Here is a 24,238-nt window from a genome sequence, read left to right as displayed (position 1 = left end):
TTGTGCAGCAAAAAAGTTGGAGGCAGAATCACGCAAAGTGCTACAAGATGTCGTCAATGTAGTTTATTTTGTAAAAACAAGACCTTTCATTACTAGAATCTTTACTATACTTTGGAAAGAGATGGGGAGTGACCACGAAAGTCTTTTGTACCATAAAGGTTCACTGGTTTGTGGCAAAGTGCTTAAGAGTTGTCAAACTTAAAGATGAGTACGCATTTTTCTTTCACAGAAAGACAAGCAAGCATTCCAAATCTGCTGACCTTTTCTGTCATGAAAAGGGCCTGTCAGTACTAAGCTGCCTAGGCCAATATTTTAGAAAAACAAAAACATTTAATCTGTCTCTTCAAGGTAAAGGTGACATTTTAACAAGTGAGAAAATAACTGCTTTTTTAAAGAAACTCATTGTATAGAGCAAGTATTTTGAAAACAAAAGTTTGGAAATGTCTCTATCATCATAGGATCTTGTTGCAAAAAGCAGTGCAGAGGTGTCACCTATGAAAACTCTCATACCTGTGCACTTGAACTTGGAAACAATTTTCTAACCTGTCTAAAGATCTTCCAAATGAGGAGTTTCAGTAGGTTTTCAATACACTTGTTAAAAACCACAAAAATTCAAGACCTTCCAGTTAGCTTGCAAGAACAAGTGATTGACATCAGGGAAGTTGTAAACTTACTAGCTGAATTTTAACAAACACCTTTGCATAATTGGTGGATGGGATTGAAAAAATGAGCATCGTGGTTTAGTAAGCACAGCACTTCTTCCATTTAGATCTATGTGTCTTTGTATGGTATCTTTTTCAGCAATGACAGCCATTAAACCAAGTATCAAAATAAACTGAACTTAGAACCAGACTTTTGAATCTCTCTACTGTAGTTTTAAACCAAGATTTTAAAAAATAATGAAGCATATACTACAGCATCATTTTTATTAGTTTTCTAGTGAGAGCAAAAAGTTATTTTGTACCACTAATAAAACTGTTTTATAATTGTTTACTTAATCTGTATTTTTCTTTTATTTTTATAATGTACTTTATTAGTCCAGCAGTACATGTATATAATTTATAAACGTATACAATATGAGTGCATGCTCACAGTAATTTTTTTGCATCTAACTCTGGGTTCCATAGCACAAAACAGACAATGGACCTGTTAAATACAGTCCAGAGGAGGGCCACAAAAATTATCAGAGGATGGAACACCTCTCCTGTGAAGAAAGGCTGAGAGAGTTGGGGTTGTTTAGCCCAGAAAAGAGAAGGCTCTGGGGAAACCCCTTCAATACATAAAGGGGACTTATAATAAAGACAGAGACATTTTACCAAGACCTGTAGTGACAGAACCAGGGGCAAGAGTTTTAAACTGAAAAGGTAAGTTTAGGCTGGACATAAGGAAGAAGTTTGTTTACAATGATGGTGGTGAAACACTGGCACAGGCTGCCCAGAGAGGCAGTAGATGCCCCATCCCTGTCAACATTCAAGGTTGGTAGATGCCCCATCCCTGTCAACATTCAAGGTTGGACAGGGCTCTAAGCAACCTGATCTAGCTGATGATGTCCCTGCTCACTGCAGGGGGGTTAGACTAGATGACCTTGAAAGGTCCCTTCCAACCCCAACCACTCTGTGATTCTAAGATTCTACTCTAAAAATTCAAATTTGACCCACTGTTTCTGCTACTTTTAACACTAACATACTGTATGATGTCCTAAGTTGCATTATCAAGTTTAATACATTCTACACTGGGATCATGCAAAACCTACTTGACAGCAGTGGGGCCTACAGCAAAAATAAAATATCCAACATAAAAGCCTAGGCTTGAATTCCAAGTAATTCAAAGTAAAAGAAACACCCAAGCCTCACGAGAAAAAGCATCTTAATTCTGTAGTACTGTTCAGACCAGCAATGCCTTTTTTTTTTTTTTTTTTTAAATTCACTCCCTCCCACTCTTTCCACTTCTCTACACCAGTGGACACCATGTCAGACATCAAATAGACTTCTGAGCAATGCATGCTTTTCACCATGCTTGATGACTTCAGGTACTGTAATCCACCACTGGCATTAAACCACTTCTTTTCTGAAACAGGGGAGGCACAACAGTGAATTTGGAAGAACACACACTTACACATGAAACCTAAAAGATATAGATTTATTATGCATTAGGAAGCTTATTAACTTAAAAACCAAACTGCATAGTACAAAAGGTTTGTTACCTCTGCTCAATGTGGAACAAGTTTCAAAATATATATTTTAAAAATTTGTTCAGTCAATACACAATCCTTTTAAAAAACTGTATATCTGTCAGTACCCTCATTACATTTATAAATACATGATTTACACAGCACCGCATCTGGAAAAATTAAGACTCCTTACAAATTATCTACATATATTGCATACGTATAAAACATTCATAGGAGTACTTCATTAAAGTTGGGTTTAATGGTCCATTTACACTGCAGAAAAATACATATAAATCTGTGTATTTTTCATAAAATGTCTCTAAAAATTTGCACATTTGTAGCCATAACTCCTTTAAAGCATCTTGTAGAAAAGAAATTTTATATGAATATATCCATGAGATTCAGCAGGTAAGACAGTGATATGAAGGCTATAAATATGGTTAATAACTGAACACTAAGTAGCAGTTAAGGCAGGGGTGAAAAGAATTAATAAGAAAGATTATTTCATATGGCAGATAAAGTGACAAAATGCAATAAATATACCTATTTCTTGACGTAAACTACTCTGGCACCCACTGTTTTTTCTGCCTCAGAGTCAGGACAGTCCATATTTCTGACACGGCTCATTTTATAATCAAAATTCTATTTTTCATCAGCTAAACGTTAATGTGACCAGTGCTCTCAGGTGCCATCTGGATTTGCTTATCTGCTGAGAACTGACTGTTTACTGGTGGGTTTAAGATTTCAGTATGACATTTATTGATGGGTAATGACTGTCACGTGTGACCATATACCCTCAAAAGTCATCTCTGTTTCATCAATGCTTTCTGGCAATTACTGGACTTGTCATTACTAAATAATATTTGAGAATGTGTCTTCAGGAAATTTAAATTGCTTTAATTGATATCTGTTATTTCAGATATCAAACTATATAAATCAGTCCCCCTCACATCGTGAGGGCTACATGTAGCATATATGCAGACAAAAGGCCTAAGAAATGCAAAACAACCTTTAACAGTGGTGGCAGAAACTGTTCTGCCTCACACCTGATTATTTTGCATTTAACTTTGGGAATTGAACATTCAGACTTTAAAAAAAAGTTCCAATATGTCTGTATATTTGGGTTTCTACCCAATACCAGGATTTGATATAGCACTTGCAGTCCAATACTGGGTACAATCACACCTAGCTGTGACACGCCATGCTAAACAAACCCTCCTACAAGTATGGTATCAGCCTCAAGTATCATACAGGATGTGACCTTCCCTTGTACACAGCTGCCTTCCTTTCAGAGGCCAGATACTCTGTACACCCCACCAAGCTTCCAGAGCCACAATTCAGTGGATGAATTTGTTCCATCGTCTCCTCAGAAGCTAGCCTTCATACACTGCTATCTTGCAGCAACGGTTCAATGTCCTCTTCGGTACTTCGGTCTAGATCATTACTCAGAGTACTGCTGATGCTGTTGCTGTGTTTTCTGGTACTACTTGCTTTGCTGTGCTCAGGAATAAATAAGGCGACTAGAAAAGCCAGAAGAACAATGCATGCTCCAACCAGGAAGGGTGGACCAGGAATGATTGCTCTCTGTGGGGAAACAAGCATATCAAAGAATTCATGAAGTTTTAGACATCAATTTCTGCATTAAGAACTATACCATTAAGGCAGGAGACAATGGGAGATGAATATACAGTGATATAAAGTTTATGCAAACAAGTTTATACGTGCACTGCAACATGAATTTACTACATCTACCACCCCTAAGAATGCCTCACCCGATCAGCACACTGATCTAAAAAACAGAAACATGCACAAAACTATCAGTTGGCAATAGGATTGCCTAGCAGATGAGACAGACATTGACTGATGCTGCTTTGTAATCTTTTGTCTTTAGGCAACAAGCTTGTTAAATCAGCAAGACTCCTCTGAAGATTAATAGGATAAGGTTTCAACATCCAGAAGTACAAATGCTCAATAAATCTTTAACTTACCTTCACTTTTTCCACTTGCTTCCATGGCTGACATATTTTAGAATCAAGTTAGCCGAATAAACAAACATCCCTAAACACTAATACATGAGTGAAGAAAGTAATAGGAGGCTATGCAGCACACACCATTCTCACTGCAGAGACAGGTTGCTGGCATGTATGATAACCCAGTATTTGGAATTATTCTCTCTTGCTTCTAAGCAATTTATTTTAAAATTTAAAATACAACTTATCCACATTTCATAACCACAATTAACGAGAAAGGTTGTAAGACTAATTTTAAACCAGGTAAGTCCGATGACAAAACTCTACAAAAGAAAGTGTCAGGAATCCAGTGATTTATTTTTTTATAACTTTAAACAACTTTTCTGTACTTTTTGTCAGCTAAAAAAAAATTCAGCAGATGAAACTTGTCAATCCAGTGTACATTTTTTTTTCCTACCAAATGAAATGCAGGAAGTTATTCTGATATGAAGTGGGAAAGTAGCTGAAATTAAGCATACAGCAACAGGATATTTCCCTTGCTTCAACTTGATACAAGCAGAGGCCTAATTTTTCTGCTGACAGTGTCTAAATTTAAAGTATATAATCATATTAACAAAAATTATATTAACAATATTAATTCAATCTTCAAGTTGTGCTAAGCTACTTAAAGAATGTAATAAACTTCTATAAATTAATATCCTCATTTGTAGTATAACAGCTGATTTATCTGAGCAGCTTTTGAATATTCCACTATTGCAGTTTCACTGAAGGGAGTAAGAAGTTTTGAAAAGCTACCCTTGCTCATTGCATTGCCAAGTGTTGTTATTACTCTCCAAACACAGCCCATCAGTGAACACAGAAGAATTTATATCTGAAAGGCACAATACTAAATTATGACAATAATCAGCTTTCACTAGTTAAGTTAAACTTTAATTTTTTTTTTTTAAATGAGACAAGACAGCTTTCTCTCAAAGTAAAAATGTGTGAAAAGTTACACAAACAGATCTATTCTTCACATTAATAATTTTAACAATACCTGTAGACATAACCTATTTCTGGTAACAACTTAAAAATCTATTTCCTGTAGTTGCAGTAACACACTATTACAGCAGTGAAAACAAAGGAGGAAGAACTGGTTTTAGTTCACCTCAACAGCACACTGGGTTTCATCAAGATTCAGCACAGTAACTGCATTCTCAGTTGAGTTCTTATAGACTTACTGCTTTTGACAAGCAGGGGTAGAATACAAGCTTAAGCTCAAAAAAAAAAAAAAAGAATTAACAATGCTTGTCACAGACAAAAACATGTTATATCAGTTCACTGAAGTTCCACAGACATCCAGTAATTTTTTAAAACAAGGTACCTGACCATTTAAATTTGTTACTAAAATGCTTCTTAGTGAACATTTATTAGCATTTAATAAAAATCAAGAAAATATTTTTCAAGCTATGTATACCTGTAAAGCAACTCCTAGGTATCAACTTAAAACACTGAAAAAAAATCAAGAGACAGTTAGCTTGTATTTGGGCCTCACAAATCCAAGGTATTAAGTTGTAGTCTTGTAAGCTAGGCTTGTACACATTTGCCAATTTCCTTGTCTAATCTTGGTGCATTCCCTGGTTTTCACTTCCACTCATTTTACTTAGATCAATTTTTGAAGTTACATAATATTTAAATTGTGGAGTTCTTTCCTACTGTTATATTAGACTTGAACATAAGAATTAGTAGGGAAAACAAATTGTATTGTTATTTTCCTGAATGACAGTTTTACATGTTAGGTGCCTGGTAGCTATTAACAGGGACAGATGTAATTACAGACATTTAAGAAAACTTATGAGTACATACATAATTCAACATAAAAGTTGTCCCACTGAAATCAGAATAAAAATCTGAGTTACGCAAATACTTACTGATTTTGTTGTACTGCTAACAAAAAAATGTCTACTTATTTATTAAGTAGGTTTTCAAGAAAACAAGGACATCTGAAATGATGGTTTAATTTACACTTACAGCTTAGAAAAAACATTATTTTATAAGGAAGTTCATACATTAAGCTTCAGCGCAGGTATTTCTTCTACCACAAGCTTTAGAAAGTTCCACAACAGAAGTTTTGACTCATTTATAACTTACTGGAGCAGTTAGTTGCTCCACTGTAATACACCTGGGCCACTTCAACAAAAACAACGTGGGTATTATTGAAGTAACAGAACATACTGACATTACTTGTAACAGAAATATGTGCACAAGGTCAAAAAAGCCAACACCACTACATGCCCCCAAGAAAAGCTTATGTGATTCAATACTTCAAAAGACAGAGTTCAAGAGTGAAATTTTAACTTTTTTAAAGCATGATAAAGCTCTTGAAAATCCAAAATAATGATTAAAAGGTTTTCCCATATTTTACTAGTTTCCTTTTTGTACAAAAGAGCGTCTTTGCCCCCTTACTCTAAAACTCTACTCAGTTTGCTTGAGCGAATTATGGAGCACCTCACCACAGGTACAGAAGTGAGCAGTATATTCAAGCACCAGTTACAGTTAATACCTGGAGAGATGCATGGACTGGGAAATGAAAAACGAAGTTGTTTCCACAGTAACACCAGTTATTTACAAATTAAGCTAATCTGTTGTCTTTCTTAATCATCTTCATGACAACCCAAGAGATCATCTCTGAAAAGTCCATTCTTAGTATTTTGAAAAAGCAATGAAATTGTAGCTGAAGAAGTCAGAGCAATCAAGCTAAAAAGAAAAAAGGGTCCATAAGATTCTCCAAACTCTGCTAAGGAAATATTTGGTATTTTGGAAGCCAAATAGGAAAGAACAAAGCAGACAAAAATGCAGACCTAAAGCAAAGGTAGAAAGGGTAAAAGAAAAAACTCAAGGGAGTTCCAAAGAAATGTTGTATAGGATTGATTTCTCCCCTCACCTCCAAGTTTCATACAGGTAAGGAAAGGGGATGAACAGCATTGTTACTGCCATGGTGCGGGGGGGAAGTATCTCAGCTGTATACTGAATTACTTTTATACATGACTAATTAACCTATTGCTGTGAGGTTCAAACATAAACTTGATATAATTTATTGAGTTGCCAAAAATTACCTTCCTGGATCAAGATTTCATGTTCCGCTGTAATTCACGATTACAGCTGGGGTTTGAGTAGATTTACATTAAAAGAAATTACCTGGTTCCATTAGAATATTGAAACTAAAGCTGCTACTAATGTAAATCAAAATATTTATTACCAAATTTAAATTATGAGCTATCTTAGTAGTTCAATAAAGCTGACAAATGAGAATTAAGTAGTTCAAGAATTAGATATCAACATTTGAATTAACAATAAATGACAGATTACTACCCTTATGAGTTCTACACTGCAAACTTCACATGAAATTTTAAACTTACCTCATCACTGGGATCTTGCATTGCTTTTTTTCCAGAAGTCTGATCAGGAGTCAATTCATTGAGCTCCACATGAAAGAGAAAGAAAATAAAGCCATACAGTGCTGGTCCCAGGCCATTGCACAGACCTCTTATTCCAGTTATTATTCCTTGGACAACACCTAATGAAGAACAAAAAAAAAAAAGTAGGATTTTTTTTTTTCAGTCAACAATAAAACACTCAGAGCTGTTGGCAGTATTTTAATGCCTGTTCCAAAATAGAACACCTCCATTATCTGTACATACTAAAATCTTAAGAAATATGTTGTAGACAACTTTGTTAGATTAAAATAATCCTCTGCATGACCATAGTTCTGTTACTGTACTTGCATTCTATTGGAAGCTACATGTGTTTTGAACACGAGTGACTAAATCTATGTGCAAGTCTAATTCTCTGTGTGAGAGAGTTCTTCCACCCTCACCCAAGTCCTACAATGAAGAAAGCAGAGGTGAAGTGTGGTACCTGCTCAATTTATTTTCAAGTGAAATTTAGGGTAATATATCTATGTGTTAAGGGTTGTTATTGGCAAAATAGCCACAAACTTTAACAGATTTCTTCCCTTCACCAGTCCAAAACTAGGCTTTATTTAAGTACCAAGTGACTTATTCAGGGCAGTAAATTCAGCAGTACTGCAGTAAATTCACAATACTAGACTACTGGCAGTTTTAAATTACATTATTTTAAAAGCTTGATTAATCAATTAAGTTCTATGGGTGTATTTCTATTTCAACTTCAGTAAGTGATTATGTCAGTGCAAGAAGTTTTTTTACTGTTTTACAGATTAAGATTTTACAAAACACTATTTTTACGGTATTAGTAGTCTATGTATCCTCTTCCTTCTTAAGGCAGTAACTTGTAAAAAGGAAGGAAAGAAAACATGCCAAAACCAAAGCTGTCCCAAAACCAAAGTTTTTTCTTCATGTTGACATGTAAACTTATCTTCATGCCACTAGGTGGCAAAACTTCACTTGTATGCCTATTAACAGTAGTTTCTCCTATGTAAAATAGAAGATCAATTACTTCTGTCAACTTAACTAAGCTATTCATTTTATGATACAAATAGAAAACAAGTCTTTTAAAACTCTTTGATATGCCTTTATTAGAAACAAAAGTGGGAGAAGGGGAAATTATTAAAAACGCCATGTAACATACTGACTTTTGCACCTTCCAGTCTCAATAGAAATCTGCCTCCTAGAACTGCACATCTTTTGTACCTCCCATATTAACTGCACTTATCTAACTTCAAGTTTTACAATGTTAAAGCAAGACTGACACTTATGGTTTATATGTATAGGATTTTTTAAAGAGAACACTAAATTCAGTTATCATATGCCAATGTTATACTTTGAGATGCTTCCTTCCCTCATTCATTTTAAATTAAGAGGTATTTATGATAGTTCATTCCTGTTCTCATGAAAACCAGTGAATACTTCTGACTTCTCAGATCAGCTATTTACTTAAGCTTCCTTTTCTATTCCATGAAAATCTGAAGTATTATAGCAAATAGAGCCAACTTTTCCACAGAATAGAGCTTCTTGTATAGCCTTATTTTAATCTGGTAAGATGTGTTTTTATTTTCTATTAAAAAAGATTGTATTGTTACACTAAACCTCACTATCTACTTAGAGAATATTAACTTTAATTAAAAAAAGAGGAAGGAAAAAACATGAAAGTTACCACATCTGTTTTTGTTGCTTTTGTAGTACTTTTACAGGAAGCTAGAAGAGAAGTAGATGGTCAGGCAGAAACTATGTATTTTGCAATGCAAATCTGATAAATTTGTGTACCTCCTTCCTCTCTACACAGATTGCCAGACTTCCACATTTATTACTAAAGAAACTCATTACTTATCAACATATTTGAAAAGTACACCTCGTATTCTGCTTTCTAGATGGAAGAGTCATCCAAGAAGGCAGTCTGATGGTGAAACAGAAATTCAACCAATACTCACCTTGTTGATCTGACTCTGCATTTCGTGAAACCAGAGCACTGATTGCAGGAAATGTAATGCTTGACATGGCTGCTACAGCTCCTGCTGCCCACATCATCCTGTGTTAAATGCACAATTTTAATTAAAAATGAGACTGCCCATATAATTACTCCCTAGTCCTGCAAAAAAGACCACAAGGGTACCCTCATTTAAGGCTTAATGCCCTTTCAAATTACTCTTGCTAAAATACCTAAACACTGGAAACTTTCTAGTCAGGGCCTTCTTCCTGCTCCCCTCCCACAACTTACCCTGAGCTTGTTGGAACAGAAGTGCATTTGATTCTACACTAGCTATTACAACTGAGAAAAAGAAGGGAGTGGGAGTGAAGTGATGCACAGGCCTTCTCTCTCTGTAGGGGGCTGTACAAAAGAACAATTTCACAGGGTGACCCAGTAAGGCAGTTCTCTAACTTCTGTAACTCATTAGGAAGTGCTCTGATAAAGAACAAGCATTCATCACTGTCAGGAGGACAAACTTTGTAAAGAAAAAGCTGTTCCAGCTTACAGTTCTAGTTCACTTTATTTACAGAGTTTTTGCAACAAAAGAAGCTCTAGATAGTTTCCAAGACCAAATACAGTTATAGTAAGAGAATGACATGTTAGAAAAAAGTAGAGGTCCAGTAACTGGTTAGAATGGACCTAGCAGAATTACTAGACAGAACATACTAATTATTACTAGTTTGTGAGTTTAAAAAAGGTTCTAACCACATTTGTAGACATAAAACTCAGTGGACGGAAATGGTACAAAGACCCCTTTTTCGAAAGGGCTGATAGCTAGATAATGTAAGTTGCAGACTATCTGGAAAATTCTATTATTCCTATATGTGCAAAATACATACTACACTTTGGTAGTGTAATGCAAATGAGATTGCTTAATTCACAGAACATTTAAATAGTCATGACAACAGAATTAAATGCTAGAATTTCTTGGAAAAGCATTTTCAGTTCCTTAACAGGTATGTACCTATGAAAATGCATGCTTACCAAGACTGAGATCCAAAACCATACCAAGCCAACTGAAGGATTTGAAAGCCAAGGCCAAGGAGAACTGTATTTTTGTTCCCTATCGACCTCATCAAGATACTGAGAAACACAGTCTGCAAGAGAAATAGGTTCATCCAAAAGTTATTTTAAGAAGCCAGATTGCTAAAGTAATTTCTCCTTCTACAGAAAGTAATTCAGATCTTTCAGCTGCTGAGGAACTTCACATTATTCATGTTCTTACTTCCCCTGTATTAAATCCAAAATGCAGACTATTCATATCAACATCTGATGTACTGACATTCTTAACTATTAAAGAGTTTCTACTTCAGGACATCGAGAAGCATATGTAGGGCCTTCTCTATGGACATTTTATCTCAGTGTCTGTTTCTACTGTAAGCAGGCTTTCATTTCTACCTCTACAATTCTGTTTCATTACAGACTAAAGAGTTCCGCAATAAATGCTGGTATCAAGTTAAGATAGCACAGGCTGGATATGCGTTGAATTTACCAGTATCTACAAATACCAGAGAAAAAAAATTACTGTTAGCTCAGGAAAAAAGTAACCTCTTTAGGGCAGGTGAATTACTACCCAAATTTACAATTAAAATCAGTAAATTAATCCTGCTGCTTTTCCAGCTTCACCACACAAACTGAGATTTGGCCAAGGCCAATTCCTAGGCATCTTTAATTGCATTTTCTGCTGGCTATTTACACCACTCCTATGACCTTTTTGTTGCACATGGAAACTAATCCTAAAGGAAGACTATTGTTTTTCATCTGTTAGAAGTGTTACTGCTGAGGAGGAAGGAGGTCCCAATTCAGATACAACAGCAATACACTCATAGAAAGACGCAGACTGTTCCTAGTAAGGCAGAGTCCATAGGGACAACTTCAGTTAACAGTGTACACGTTTTTTTTTAACATGAGAAACTCAGCAATGTATCAGTAAAAAGCCAGAGAAAAGGAACAAGAAGGACTGCAGAGCAGAGCACACTTCCTCTCTTGGGTACGTCTTACTCACACTAGTTTTCTTGTTTCTCACTTTTCAAAGCAGCTAGTTTGAAAGCTAAATAGCAAAAATACAGTAATCTACATGTGATCAGTTCTTTCTGAAGATATCCAACATGCCAACACAAATCAGTATTTATGAATCAAAGCTTATTTCAATAAGCTGCACTCTTCAAAGAGTTCAAAAAAATCAATGCAGAGTTTCCTCATTTTAACACTGAAAATTATGAACCAGAAGGGCAGCTATTTTAGACATCATTCAGACCAGTATTTTTGCTAAGAAAATATGACTAGCAAATGTGACTGCACATAAAAGCATCAGAACAAAACACAAAGCGAAGATTAAAATCACAGAATCACAGAATCACTAAGGTTGGAAAGGACCTTCAAGATCATCAAGTCCAACCATTAATCCAGTGCCACCATGTTCCCTAAACCATGTCCTGAAGCACCACATCCACACGTTTTTTGAACACAAAATAATGACTTGTATTGATAATGGACACAACTGACACCAATAAAACTGGTAAACACGAAGGAACATGTTCTTTACATCAAAACAGCGACACCTCCACTCTGCTAAGGATGGCGACAAGGTTACAGCACATTGTGTGTGCCACTCCTCTCCCTGTTATCACAATGGAAAGACAAACTGCACCCACAAAGATACCAAAGATAGCATCATAAAAACTGTATGATTTCTAAAAGGCATAAAGGACCTGTCCAAAAACCATCTCACTGTTGCCAGTTAAGAAGTATGAAAGCAATAAACCAAGGCCTCGCAGCTCCTCAGTCTCCATGCTGAGCCTAAATAACCCTGGACAGACCATGTGAACAGATGCATTGTTTGTATGCAAGTTTGATAGCATGAGCCAACTGAACAGCTGCAAGTAGCATGGCTTTTGCTTAAAATAAATAATGCAAGGCCTTCTGAAAGGGAAACCTGTTAAGTAACCAACTTCCTATATCATTTTAATCATTTAAAGTTTGAGTTCCAGTAAATTTACTGATCTAAGCTCAGCAAATGTTAATTTCATTTTCTGATGCCCAGGTCCAGCATTTCTAAGGAAAGCAGATTTAAAGCAAGACATTTACGCAGACTATATATATGAATATAACCTTTAGTGAATGCAAGATACACTGACATTTTAGAACATGTTAAGTTTATAGACAAGCTTAACAGTCAGAAGAGCGTGCCTCACGTTCAGTTTGTACTGTTTAATAAAACACTAAGAAGAATAAAGCTTACCTGAGCTATTATAGACAGAATGCCAACCACAGCTATAAATGCCGCAATGCTAGCAGATCCAAAACCTATAATCTGAACAGAAACAAATAATGCATAAACCAAATGCCAAACACAGTCCAGGACAATCACTAGCAAACAGGTACCTTCTTCAAAGAAAATGCTGCTTATAACCTAAATTCATACAGGAATACTTCATACAGGAAGTGTCCACTTTTGAGACTAATCCTTAACTTGACTGCTTGCCAAGAAAACCACACAAGAAAAAGAAACTGCCTTGAAAAAGGAGACAGAGGAAGTCACATATCTGGAAACTGAAGTCCTCTATCCCCTCCCACTGACACAATAGCTATTGACAGGCAAGGTCCCACCTTGAGACATGCAAACTGCTGCCCTGAATGGGAACAAAGGTCTGCTTAGCTTTGTTAATACATGCTTAAGCTATGGCAGGGCTTAATCGTCAGGAGTCAAGTGTTATTCGGTTCTTGGCTTAGCAAAGTACCCTGCCTTTACCTTTTAAAGCTGTATTTTGCCAGAAAGCAGTTTTCTGAGTGAAGTCTTCAACATGAAACAGGTTTTAGGGAATATTTATTTAAACATCTTCAGTAAGATGTGAAGACACAAACATTTACCTGTCGCAAGTACAGAAAAAAGCTAGAATACTGGCCAGCCTCAGGCAGATAGGAAAGAAACACTGTAATGCAGATTGGGAGAACTGTAGAATCTTTTCTAACCTTCTTCAGTGACTGCAAAACAATGAAACAAAACAAGTACTGGGACTTTTATACAAAGTCTAATGAAAGCATAAAGAAAGCAGACAGTGGATTCACTTTTTTAAAATCCATTTTTACCCATACATACAAGTCAAAAAAGTCACACATGTAAACAGTTAAGCTGAACATTAACCTCCTATATATATTAACATTAAGCTTCCTATATATGCCTCTAGGGAAAAAAAAAAAAAATCAGGCTTTTTAGATCAATTCTGTATTAAAAAGAAACCATGTATAACCAAAAAATGGAATTTAAGAGTGGAGAGAGATATTGCCAACCAGAAGTATAAAGCATAAAATGAATATGGACAAGCCTTACTATATCATGTTTTGGGGTCTGTAGCAGTGTAAGAATTCAGCATTTCTCTTATAATAAAAGAGAGAAAGTAAGTTAGAAAAGTAAAGCATCTTTCCTTTGGATTTCACACAAAACGTTTCCAATTCAAGAATCATTTATTCCACAAAGTTTGGTTTGGCTTTATTTTTTAAATGTAGCTATGATCTTTTTGTGCAAGAGCAGAGAACAGAGATTATGGTATACTGAACAGTCAGGCTACCAATAAGATTGAAGAATTCTCAAGCTTAAAAAATGCAATTAATTTGTATTATTAATTAATAATCAATTATTTATTAATTACTTCTTGAAGTGCATCTTACTGCAAAAGGGTCTGCTTGTTCCCATGATATAGAAGCTCCCCATGAAGCAGGTCTCATTTTTTCTGGCAGAGATTCTGGTACAGCTAGCAGGATGAAGCAGATGTCCACAACAGCCACCAATGTGGCCACTAGTACAACAAGGTTATCTCCGTAGCTGGCAGACAGGTATGCTCCAATGGCAGGGCTCGTTACCAAACTTGCTGCAAAGGTGGCAGATACCTATGCACAAGAACAGTGTACAAACTTGTCAAAGTGGTTATTCTGCCACTGCAGAAAAAAAAAAAAATGAAGAAACCTGCTGAACAACACCACCCCTCCCCAGAAGTGTGGTTTTAAAACAAGACCAGTCAAAATTTAAGTAAAAAAAAAAAAAGTCACTTATGACAATAAATATGAGTCCAAATAAAGTTTCTCCAACCTCCTGCACAGCTCACCATACAAGAGAGGATTCGCAGTCAAAGAGCAAGTATGGCTCAAAGGAAAACAACTCTTACTTTCAAATAGACTAAAATGTATTTTGTTTTCCAGTTATGAACTTGAGACTTCACTGAAAATGTTGACAGCACATTTAAATGCCTGCTTAGCTGTACCTGAGCCTCAGCACTCTGGGTAATACATAGAGTAATACATAATGCCTTTGTTAACAGTTTGCATTTTAAATACATAGCTACTACTGAATAGCACAGCAAACTAGGAAATCATTAGCCATGACAACAGCTTCGACAACTGTATTGCTTCATACTATGTTGTAGTGACATGAGGCTACTAACAGATCACTTACTATATTTACATACAGAACATGATGAAAAATCAAGTGCTGTAGTTAAATTTCGCTATAAAAAATCATCACAAAAGGTCAGAATAAAGCTAGTTTGTTTGTTTTTAATTAATACTTTTTCCAGTCCCCAAAATAAAAACACTCTGCCTAACTATTTTATAGAATAAGTAAGAACACAAGCTAGAAATTTACATTTGCCCGAAGCTAGAAAAAAATCCTAAGGAAAAGGTGTAACAAACAAACTGATTAAAAAGAGATAGAAACCTCAAAGCAAGGGCACTCGGGTCTATCACTTTACAGAATTTTAGATCAAGCTGTTTCTATTAACAAAAAACTGTTTGAAGGCAGGCAAACATATGCTCCAAATATAGTTATGGCCCTCTTTATAGACAGGAGAAATAAAGTGGAAATTCCAGAACTTTTAAACCTGTTTTGCACTCTGCTACAACGATACACACAAGTTTCATTCAAGAGTCCTTTATGTTCTTAACCGTTAAATCAACATCTGAGGAATCATACACCCCTAAGGCTAAAAATAAAGGGAAACCTTAACAGCTCCAAGTACAGTACAGTCAGCCAAGAAACAAGTCAATGAATATCTGCATAGTGAAAACAGAGGATGAAGGGATAAATGACATTCAAAGGCTAAGGGCATCTACCAAAGGGCCTCCAAAACTGAAACCAATATAGATATTTAGGAAAGTAATAGAGATATTACTGGAAAGGCTGGTTTGTACTAACTGAACTATCTTCCTCTTCTCTTGCTAATTAAGAAAGGTCATGACTAAGTTACTAAAAATACTGCATTACGCATTTTTGCCTTTCCTGCCTGTTTTGACTATAGAAAAAGCCATTCTCTATTAAAAATAAATCACATAAACTAAAAGTGCAGTTTACAGGTGGGGGAAAGATATTGCCAGAGAAAGTATTAAATAACTTGCATTGCTTTCAACAACGCTACTTGTTCTGCCTGCAAAACTTAAAACATGTTTTGTTACACATGCCCTCTATGCAGGTAAAGTTGTCAAATTCTTGTGCCATTCCTATGAGCACAGAGCAGTCTGTGCAGCAGTAAGAAGTCTAGATTTCCCGAACTCTAACACAGTGCCTTAATGCATGGTTCATTCCTTTCTCTATCAACTTCACTGCATTATCAGGAAATAATCTGTGCATCAAAACACAAGTTCAATACGAAGGTCATAATCCGACCTTTTTTCCAAGTTTAGCGTATCTTACCAGTCCATAGGCTGTAATTCTTTCATGTTCTTGTGTTACATCAGCTACATAGGCAAATATTACAGAAAAGGTAACAGAAAAGATTCCAGATACCGAAATCATAGCGAAGTACCACCTAATGATTTAAAAGCAACAATTAGAAAGTTTAAACTAAGACCTCTTGCTTTTCTCTTAATAATCAAGTTTGTATTTAATCTAGGAGAAGCATTCCTCAAGAACTAACATAGAGCTTTAATGAGGATGAGTGATTGTGCAGTCTTACTTAAATATTGAAAAACAGCATTTTAAATTTTTCATATTCTACTGTTTACAATACATCAGCCTAAAAGAAGACGTGGCCCCTTCAGGACATGGTACCAATACATTTTAACACTCTCAAAGCTGAAGCAAGTTTAAATTATGAAAAACGAATTACCTTAAAACTCAGCTTCTCAACCAGTTAAGGAATAAACTCATATATAATGCTTCAGAAGCTGAACTCTGAATGCACTGTGTACACAAAGTTCTTTTGTAATCCTCCTAAGTGTCTCAACGAATGTAAATGAAACTGAAAACAAATCAATTCCACTCAGTTAAGACTTCAAAGGTAGCTAATCAAAAAGCTAAAAGATCGCATTTGCAGCAATTATACTTTTCTGTGGTCAATACATTCTAAGGTTCATACAGCTTTAAAAATGTTTATTACAGCGTTGTCAGTCCTCAAGAGAAAAAAATTAACAGCTGAGCTTAAAACTGAGTTAGATAGGGCTATCAAACCATTTCAACTACTGTTATGCTTGCGTGAATACAGTGACTAAATCACATTCCATAATTTCTACTTTTAAGATACACAGTTTTAACACCTCTCAAACAGAAAACGTCCAGAATAACACGATCACATCTTGAAAGTGCCTCTCCTCTTGTTTTACTGTCCCACTCCTGCTTCTCCAAACTACTCTTCTGATTGAATTTCTGCTGTACTGACAAGATCTCGACTGCAGTCTGTACCACTTACCATGGACTTAGTCTCATTAATGGAATTGGGGCACAGGTGAAGAAAACTGTAAGAAGAAGAAAAGATTTTCTTCCCCAAGCATCTGAAAGAGCACCTATTAGCGGAGCACTGAGAAAGGACAAAAAACCCTGTGACAGAAGAAAAACAATATGTCTGTATTTACATTTCCAAGTTTCACTTTAACCATAAATAAAAAAAATACTAGAATTGCAACTTGCTTTGAAATTAAACACAAAATTGTAGATAATTGAAATTGTTCACAATTTCTTCTACAGTCTACTTTTAATGTTACTTTGACATTTTACATTTCAAATCTATTAAACCTGAGTGCATTTAAACAAAAAAAAGCATGCATTTTTTTCAAGATCCATTTGATTCAATATAGAAGTACCACAGACTGCAAAAGCTTCCTAAAAATCTCCAAAATCTACAGTCTAGTTTCACAAAGGAAATCTTCTTACCTCTATCACAGACTTAGTGCTAGATCCCAAAAACCCAAATTCCCCTCTAATTTGGACTGTTCTAAGGGATAGTTTTTGGTAACCTAACTGTTCTCTGAAACAAATTAAACAGAACGCTTACTGCTTTATACTACATATTTATCATGTGCAGGACATTTGTAGATTGCAAGAACTATGAGGACCACTTGAGCAAGTTTGGTAAATTGAGACAGTGGAACACCATAATGATATTCCAGTGACAAAAGTCACACTTACAGGTACAGTTGTCATGGAAAAAATTGGCTAAGGACCAAATACGAGATTTTTCAGCATTTCATAAAGTCCTAGAATCTACACCTGAAATTTGTTCTGTATTACACAGAAGAAATAAAATAGGCAAAGCCCTTCACAGGTTTGTTAACTGCAAAACCTCCAGAACAGATGCATGTTCCTCCGAATTAGTATATCAGTCTCTCATCAATACAACTGTGCCGTAAATTCAAACATCAGTAAATACATTCTGTAAGCACCTCAATATACTGGAGGTCTACTCCAGCTAACCTCTGGTATTCAAATATAGTCACCTTCAAATTTAACATATGTGTACAGACTACTATACAAAATTGCTGTTCTGCCAAATCCCAATAAACAACTCTTGATTCCAATGATTTCAGTAAGTAAACTGAAAGCAAAAGCCATACAGCCATGAGACCCTAGGAAATGCATATGCCTTAGATGAAGTCAATGTTTTTGCTCCTTAAGAGTCAGATTTCAGCTGAATATCAATTAACATGTTTTGCTGTGACCCAAAATGCTTTTTATGTTTCATAAACAGCATTTTAAAGAAAATATTGGACACTGAAGTTCAAGTTCTGGACAATGCTCCTCTGTTTATTACACCTTTTAGAGCAATACATACGTTTAGACCATGATATTAATGCACTTTTCTACAGATAGGCTCTGTAGAAAATATATGGGGAACTCTCCATTCACTACTTTCAAGTGATACCCATAGTTACACTGCACTGTGAACAGAGTTGAAAGAAAACACCAGGAGGAACATGAACTTTGTTTTTCTAAGAAAACAATGCAAAGTTAAATTCCTCTTTCAGTTGGAGATATCTCGACATCCCTAATGCATGGTGTTCTACCAATTCACTATGAAAGATATCAAGACAGCATCCTAAAGATGTCATGTTCTTACAGATAAAAACAATGGTTTAGACTGATTACAGAATACAAAGGTAGGTAATTTCTGAGTGCTATAAAGTAACTTAGTCATAAGTTATACTAACTGCTTTGAAGCCTCTCAATAAGACAGTTCACAAAGAAGAGCCTTTCAAGTTTTACTTATGCTAGAAAAATTTTGCAAGCTTTTTTGTGGCAATAATCCAGCATGACCACTGTGTGAATCCAGTGGCATAAGTAAACTGTAAGCTGCCCTGAGTTATCTTGACCATCACAGAATGCTCAAAAAATTATAAAAAAAGATGAGGGAGACAAGAAAAACCCAGCCCTGCTGAAAATTAGCTTTTATACCACATCTTGGACAAAATCACAGTGTTTAAGTGCCTCATTTTTTATCTCAATGGTACCATTACAGCTGCATTAATCTGCTTCTGATATAAATCAACTAACATTAAGAAACAGACATTAAAAACTTAGTTCCACTTTCAGAAGGATCCTTATCAAGATTACAATAGCTACAACTGGTACCTACTCAAAGGAGAGAAATTTAAACTTCTGAGAAATATTCCACCTGTTTCAAGATGTAATTAGCAGTAAATCTTGAACTGAGCCCAAGAACACAACCATTATAATGAAAAAATGGTTGAAGAATTAATTACATTCTCATTGTTTTGGAAGTTCTTAAGGAGAATGCAGGAAAGACAAACTGCAATACAGGAACACACTGAATATTTAGATCAAAGGTTTTAAAACAATCTTACCTTAACACCTTGAATAAGACCATTCATTAAAAATGTATGATGGGAAAACGTTTCATGTAAGACCTGACAGGGGAAAAAAGCATTTATTTGAATCAGCAAAGACTGAAGAAAGTTGATTCAAAGTTTAAATTTGATTTGTAAAACAGGATAGCTCTACTGGGACTTGTTAAAAGAGTATCTTATCCCAAAATTATACTTTTATTTGTCTTCATGAGAAAATATTGACAAGTTCTAATATAAATTTAATGGCATATATTCCTCTGTTGGCACAGGCCACACAGTACTGCAGAGATAGTTTGGTTTAGGGTACTTTGCTCAGAAAGGGGATCAATGTAAGTAAAAAGCATCTCCATGTGGTACAAATCACAGACTTTTTGAAGGTAAATAATTCCTTCAAAAGGTTGACTCAATCATTGCTACTAATTAGGAGTGAAAATGAGATTCAGCTAACTTACTCTGTCAAGAAAAAAGCAGCACTATATTCACAACTGCCCAAAAAGGCACCGTGCAAGTTGTTTCTCAACAAATTGCAGATATTCAATAGTCATACAGTTAGAAACACTTCTGATGAACAAGTAGATGCTTATAAATAGTTCTAAGTGTTTCATGTATCCTTTAAGTACAGCTATGAATTCATTTAATGTGCTTTACCAGCACTCTTAATTCAAGGGCAAGCATGTTAATCTATACTAAACAGATTTACCATAAATATACAAGAGAGTTAAAAGGCCTCACAGGTGCTAATGTGCCAATTAAAAATGTTACTGCAATTATCAAAGCGTGTATGCACACACACTTCAAATTCATTTGCTGTTTTTATCTATAGACAAGTACCAACAACTACAAATATTATTTATATGCATACTGAGAAAGCCACTAGCCTGAAGAAACACAATACTTTAGTGTCAATGAAAAATATCAGCATCATTTTTCAAGGATGACTGAGATTCTCAAATCATAGGTTTAGTAAAGGTGGTTGTTCCCATGTTAACTACTGGTCAGATAATTCTGCTTATTTACACCCCTTTTTCCTTCTGGTCTCATCTTCTGTTTAGATATTTAAAATAATATTGCACCTGTTTCACCACCAATCTTATGATACGAATGGAGAGAAAAAAAAAGTCAGGGTTCAAAATGAGAGATTTAGAAAGAAGATTTCTTCCAAGTCAAAAAAGAAAGCAAGCAGGAAGATCATAGAGTCAAATCTAATTATCTTTCTGTAAAGTACACTCCAGTATTTTTCTTGGGAGACAATTACTGCTGATATTGGTTCAAGCTTTTGAGATTAATTTCTGTTACTTTACAGACAAGAGAAATGCAAGTTGACAAACTGCTAGAGGGAACTGCTTTACGCAAGTTCTACCTATAGAAATATTTACATAATCAAAAAAAAGATTATACTGAAGACAGCATATGCCATTAAATGATTTATATTGCTTACAGTGATTTACTAATATTGGCTTACAAGTCCATAAATATGAGTAATGAGCATAATCTTTGGCAGTCTCTGAACCAAATAGCCTTTGTGCATTTTATAAACACTTCTCTAAGTATAGTGTCATGTAACAAACACTACAGCTTTGCTGACAGATGTCAAAAGACATAAAAAAGTAAATAAAAAAATGAACTTTAAGTAATAGCTATCATAGAATACATACAATTTATTTTGATAATACAACAAAAACGTTTTACTCTGACTGAATGTTGACAATGAACTGAAGAATCCCAACACAACAACAAAACATTTAAGTGATCACGAGCTTTGATCAACAGGCCGGGCATTTCCATTTCTGCCTTTCATGCCAAACTAACCTGCTTAAGCAAAAGTGGGCAGCTGGCAATTCAAAGGCTGAACCTTGCTCATAATACAGCTCCACATGACGTCTAGTACTGCTGGCTGATCAGCAGGCCAAGGTAAGTTACCAAAAGTACGTTACAAGACAGAGGGGAGCAAAGTATCAAACCAGATTTGCAATTATTTAAATCAAACAGCAGCCTTTCAGTGTATGCAAAATGTATACAAATAAAGATGATCACCCCCAAGAACACAGAAGTCATTTACAGCTGTGTAAGGTAAGTTACATGATTATATGTAACTCAGTCCTTTAATTTTTCAATCCAATGCAACAGCCTCGTAAGAATTCAAGACCACTTAAGAGAGGAAAACATTCAAAATACAAGGCATACAAGAACACAACTGTACTGAATCCACGTATTTCAGTCAAAGTAAGAATTTAGCTTTACATTAGAAGCATTTTATAACACTCCCATTAGAAAAAGTGCAATGATAAATACTAATTACAAGAGTTAATATTTCAGCTGCCTGTGACTAAATACAATTTCATATGGAACTATTTCAGCTGGAGTACGCTATTGAAGAACACACCTAACATACAGTTTTATTAAAGTTTTGTTGTTTTTTTTTCTGAAGACTCCATAAGCACTATGATTTGAATATTATCCCTTTAAATGAGAAGTGTCAAGCTAGGGAAAATTCAAGATGAACATTTTGGTTAATAAAAGAAAGGAAAGAAAAAAAAAGAAACAAGAATGACCACCCAGTAAGTTTCCCCATATTTTGACACTGGCAAAACAGCATCACAGGATGGTAATTTAGTGAGACATCTACTTTATGGAAATCTGTTAACTATTTATATGGACTTTTTTATTATTAAGGTATGTTTAAGAGATCAGTGATTGTCTTTAGGAAAGTTAGACAAACACCTTTCAGGAGTTATATAGATGATTTTATTTGGAGTTTGGGGAAAGAAAATAATTAACTTCAAGGTCTTTCAATCCCACAAAACATTGCTTGCCATGTAGTTGAAGTGCTCTCAGGTATTATCTGATGAAAAACTGGACTAACACACTTTGGTTGACTTCTCTCAGGCAGCTCTGATTTCAATGAATAAGACCCATGTCTTCAAATGAAAGGCTTCATATCCTATTAACAAACACTCAAATTATCTATTCATCTGGAAAATAACTGCATTCCAGAACAGATTAAATACTTATAAAATCCATTTCTTACATTAAAGCCTTTACATGTTACTTCCAAGTTACATGCTGGCAAAACAGCCAGCCCACAATAGCATACAAAGTTTACTGTGAGATGCATAGTTTATTCAGTTGTTATGCCTGGAAGATGAATTGAACTATGAAATCTTAAAAAAAGCCAGAATTTCCAGAGACTTTCATCAATACATTAAACTGATGTTAACTCTAAAAGGCAAGTAAAAGTTAGAGCAGTTAGAGCAGTATAGCACTTTGCTAATTTAATCTTCACTATCTTTTAGTCTTTCAGCAGTCCAGATCTTAGCTGTAGTACACAACCATTGCACAGTGTTGAATGTTAAGACTCCTGGAATTCAGTTAATGAGGTAAGCAGAAAGCGTAAAACAAATTAAAACCCCAATCCCTAGGAATTAGTAAATTGATTTTTGTCATTACTGCTAAGATGACAGCTGATCTGTGACACTTACCGTTAGCATTGGAGTTGTCAATAGCCCCCAGGCAAAGAATTCTAGAAATATGACCACCACCGCATGGTACATGCTTGGCCGACCAATACCCTGCTGCTAAGAAAGAAAAACACATGCAGTGGTTGTAAACATCCAGTTCATTACATGTGCAAAGATCTCTTACAAACATATTTTGAGCATAACCAGCTTTCAGGATGACCTACTGCCAAGCCCTTGGGAACAACAGTAAGCCAAGCAAGGGTGGAGAAAAGTTATTGCAAAATGAGTAAAGATCTCCAGGAACTTGAGAAAAAATTGATTCAAGGCATAATCTGGAAAAGCAGAATTAAAATCCTGAAAGGAAGATGCACCTGGGAAAATCAAGACAAAGCATTCCACATCAGATATACCAACAGCTACCAATCCATGACCAACACAGACGGTAGTTGATGATTTTCAGTTTTCTTTACAGAGCCCTAAATGTCCAGATTAATTCAAGAACACTTGTGGGAATGACTGTGTCAGGAAATTAGAATCATACAAACAGGAAAGTTCACTGACATTGTCAAATGGACCAACATGGATGCCTATACTTTCTGTAGGTCCTAAAAACTCATTACAAAAGCTTTCAATTTTTAATCAAACATCAAGTTATTTTCAAGAAAAGAACATATTTTTTGACTGATCACATACACTGCCGGGACCACCGATAAAAAGGCAACAAAACTTCTTTGAGCATTTAAAAAATCAAAGAGCTTTCTAAAAACACTTCACATTTGCTTTTAAAATGAAGCTACTCCAGTAGTAATGGGTGTGGCTCATTTCTAATTGAGAAAATATTTTGCAACAGAACACAACTGCATGCAACTTACATAAATAATGAATTTGAGACACACATGCAGAAAATTAGCATAAACTTGAACACAAGGAGCTTTAGGCTTCTTGGAATAGACAATATGGGGACAATCTACTGAATTCTTTATGATTAAAAAGATTTAAACAGAATTTCAGAATTAGCACAAATACAGTCAACATACAAGTTGCTTTCATCATATTCCACCCCCCAATTTTAAAGTGCTAATGATAAAAATTAAATGTCCTCAGGAAAGTCTTCAAATCTGTTACGGGCTTATTTTCTGCCCACACAT

At 35.3% G+C, this 24,238-nt stretch overlaps 1 protein-coding gene across 1 annotated transcript; it reads right to left on the bottom strand.

The window, feature by feature from the left end:
• Positions 1–3,550: 3,550 nt before the first annotated feature.
• On the bottom strand, positions 3,551–23,198 carry HIATL1 (hippocampus abundant transcript-like 1). Its single transcript, XM_010292985.1, has 11 exons — positions 23,112–23,198; positions 19,630–19,692; positions 17,241–17,368; positions 16,247–16,361; positions 14,233–14,451; positions 13,435–13,548; positions 12,806–12,877; positions 10,549–10,661; positions 9,527–9,624; positions 7,553–7,696; positions 3,551–3,753 (listed from the first exon to the last, which is right to left on the bottom strand). The coding sequence occupies exons 1-11, from the start codon at positions 23,181–23,183 to the stop codon at positions 3,551–3,553; spliced, it is 1,341 nt and encodes a 446-aa protein (XP_010291287.1). The 5' UTR covers positions 23,184–23,198.
• Between the last annotated feature and the right edge of the window lie 1,040 nt (positions 23,199–24,238).

Source organism: Phaethon lepturus, unplaced genomic scaffold, assembly GCF_000687285.1.
Source record: "Phaethon lepturus isolate BGI_N335 unplaced genomic scaffold, ASM68728v1 scaffold7398, whole genome shotgun sequence".
Lineage (NCBI taxonomy): Eukaryota > Metazoa > Chordata > Aves > Phaethontiformes > Phaethontidae > Phaethon > Phaethon lepturus.
The sequence above is the reverse complement of the archived record's forward strand: the minus strand, read 5'-3'. Positions and strand labels throughout refer to the sequence as shown.

Excerpts from the sequence above, each read along its gene's own strand:
- HIATL1 (XM_010292985.1), bottom strand. The coding sequence starts at position 23,183 with ATGTACCATGCGGTGGTGGTCATATTTCTAGAATTCTTTGCCTGGGGG. Across the intron at positions 12,878-13,434 it reads TTTTTCTGTACTTGCGACAG|ATTATAGGTTTTGGATCTGC; the intron begins GTAAATGTTTGT and ends GTTTCTGTTCAG. Across the intron at positions 7,697-9,526 it reads TGCAGAGTCAGATCAACAAG|GTGTTGTCCAAGGAATAATA; the intron begins GTGAGTATTGGT and ends GTTCTTCATTAG.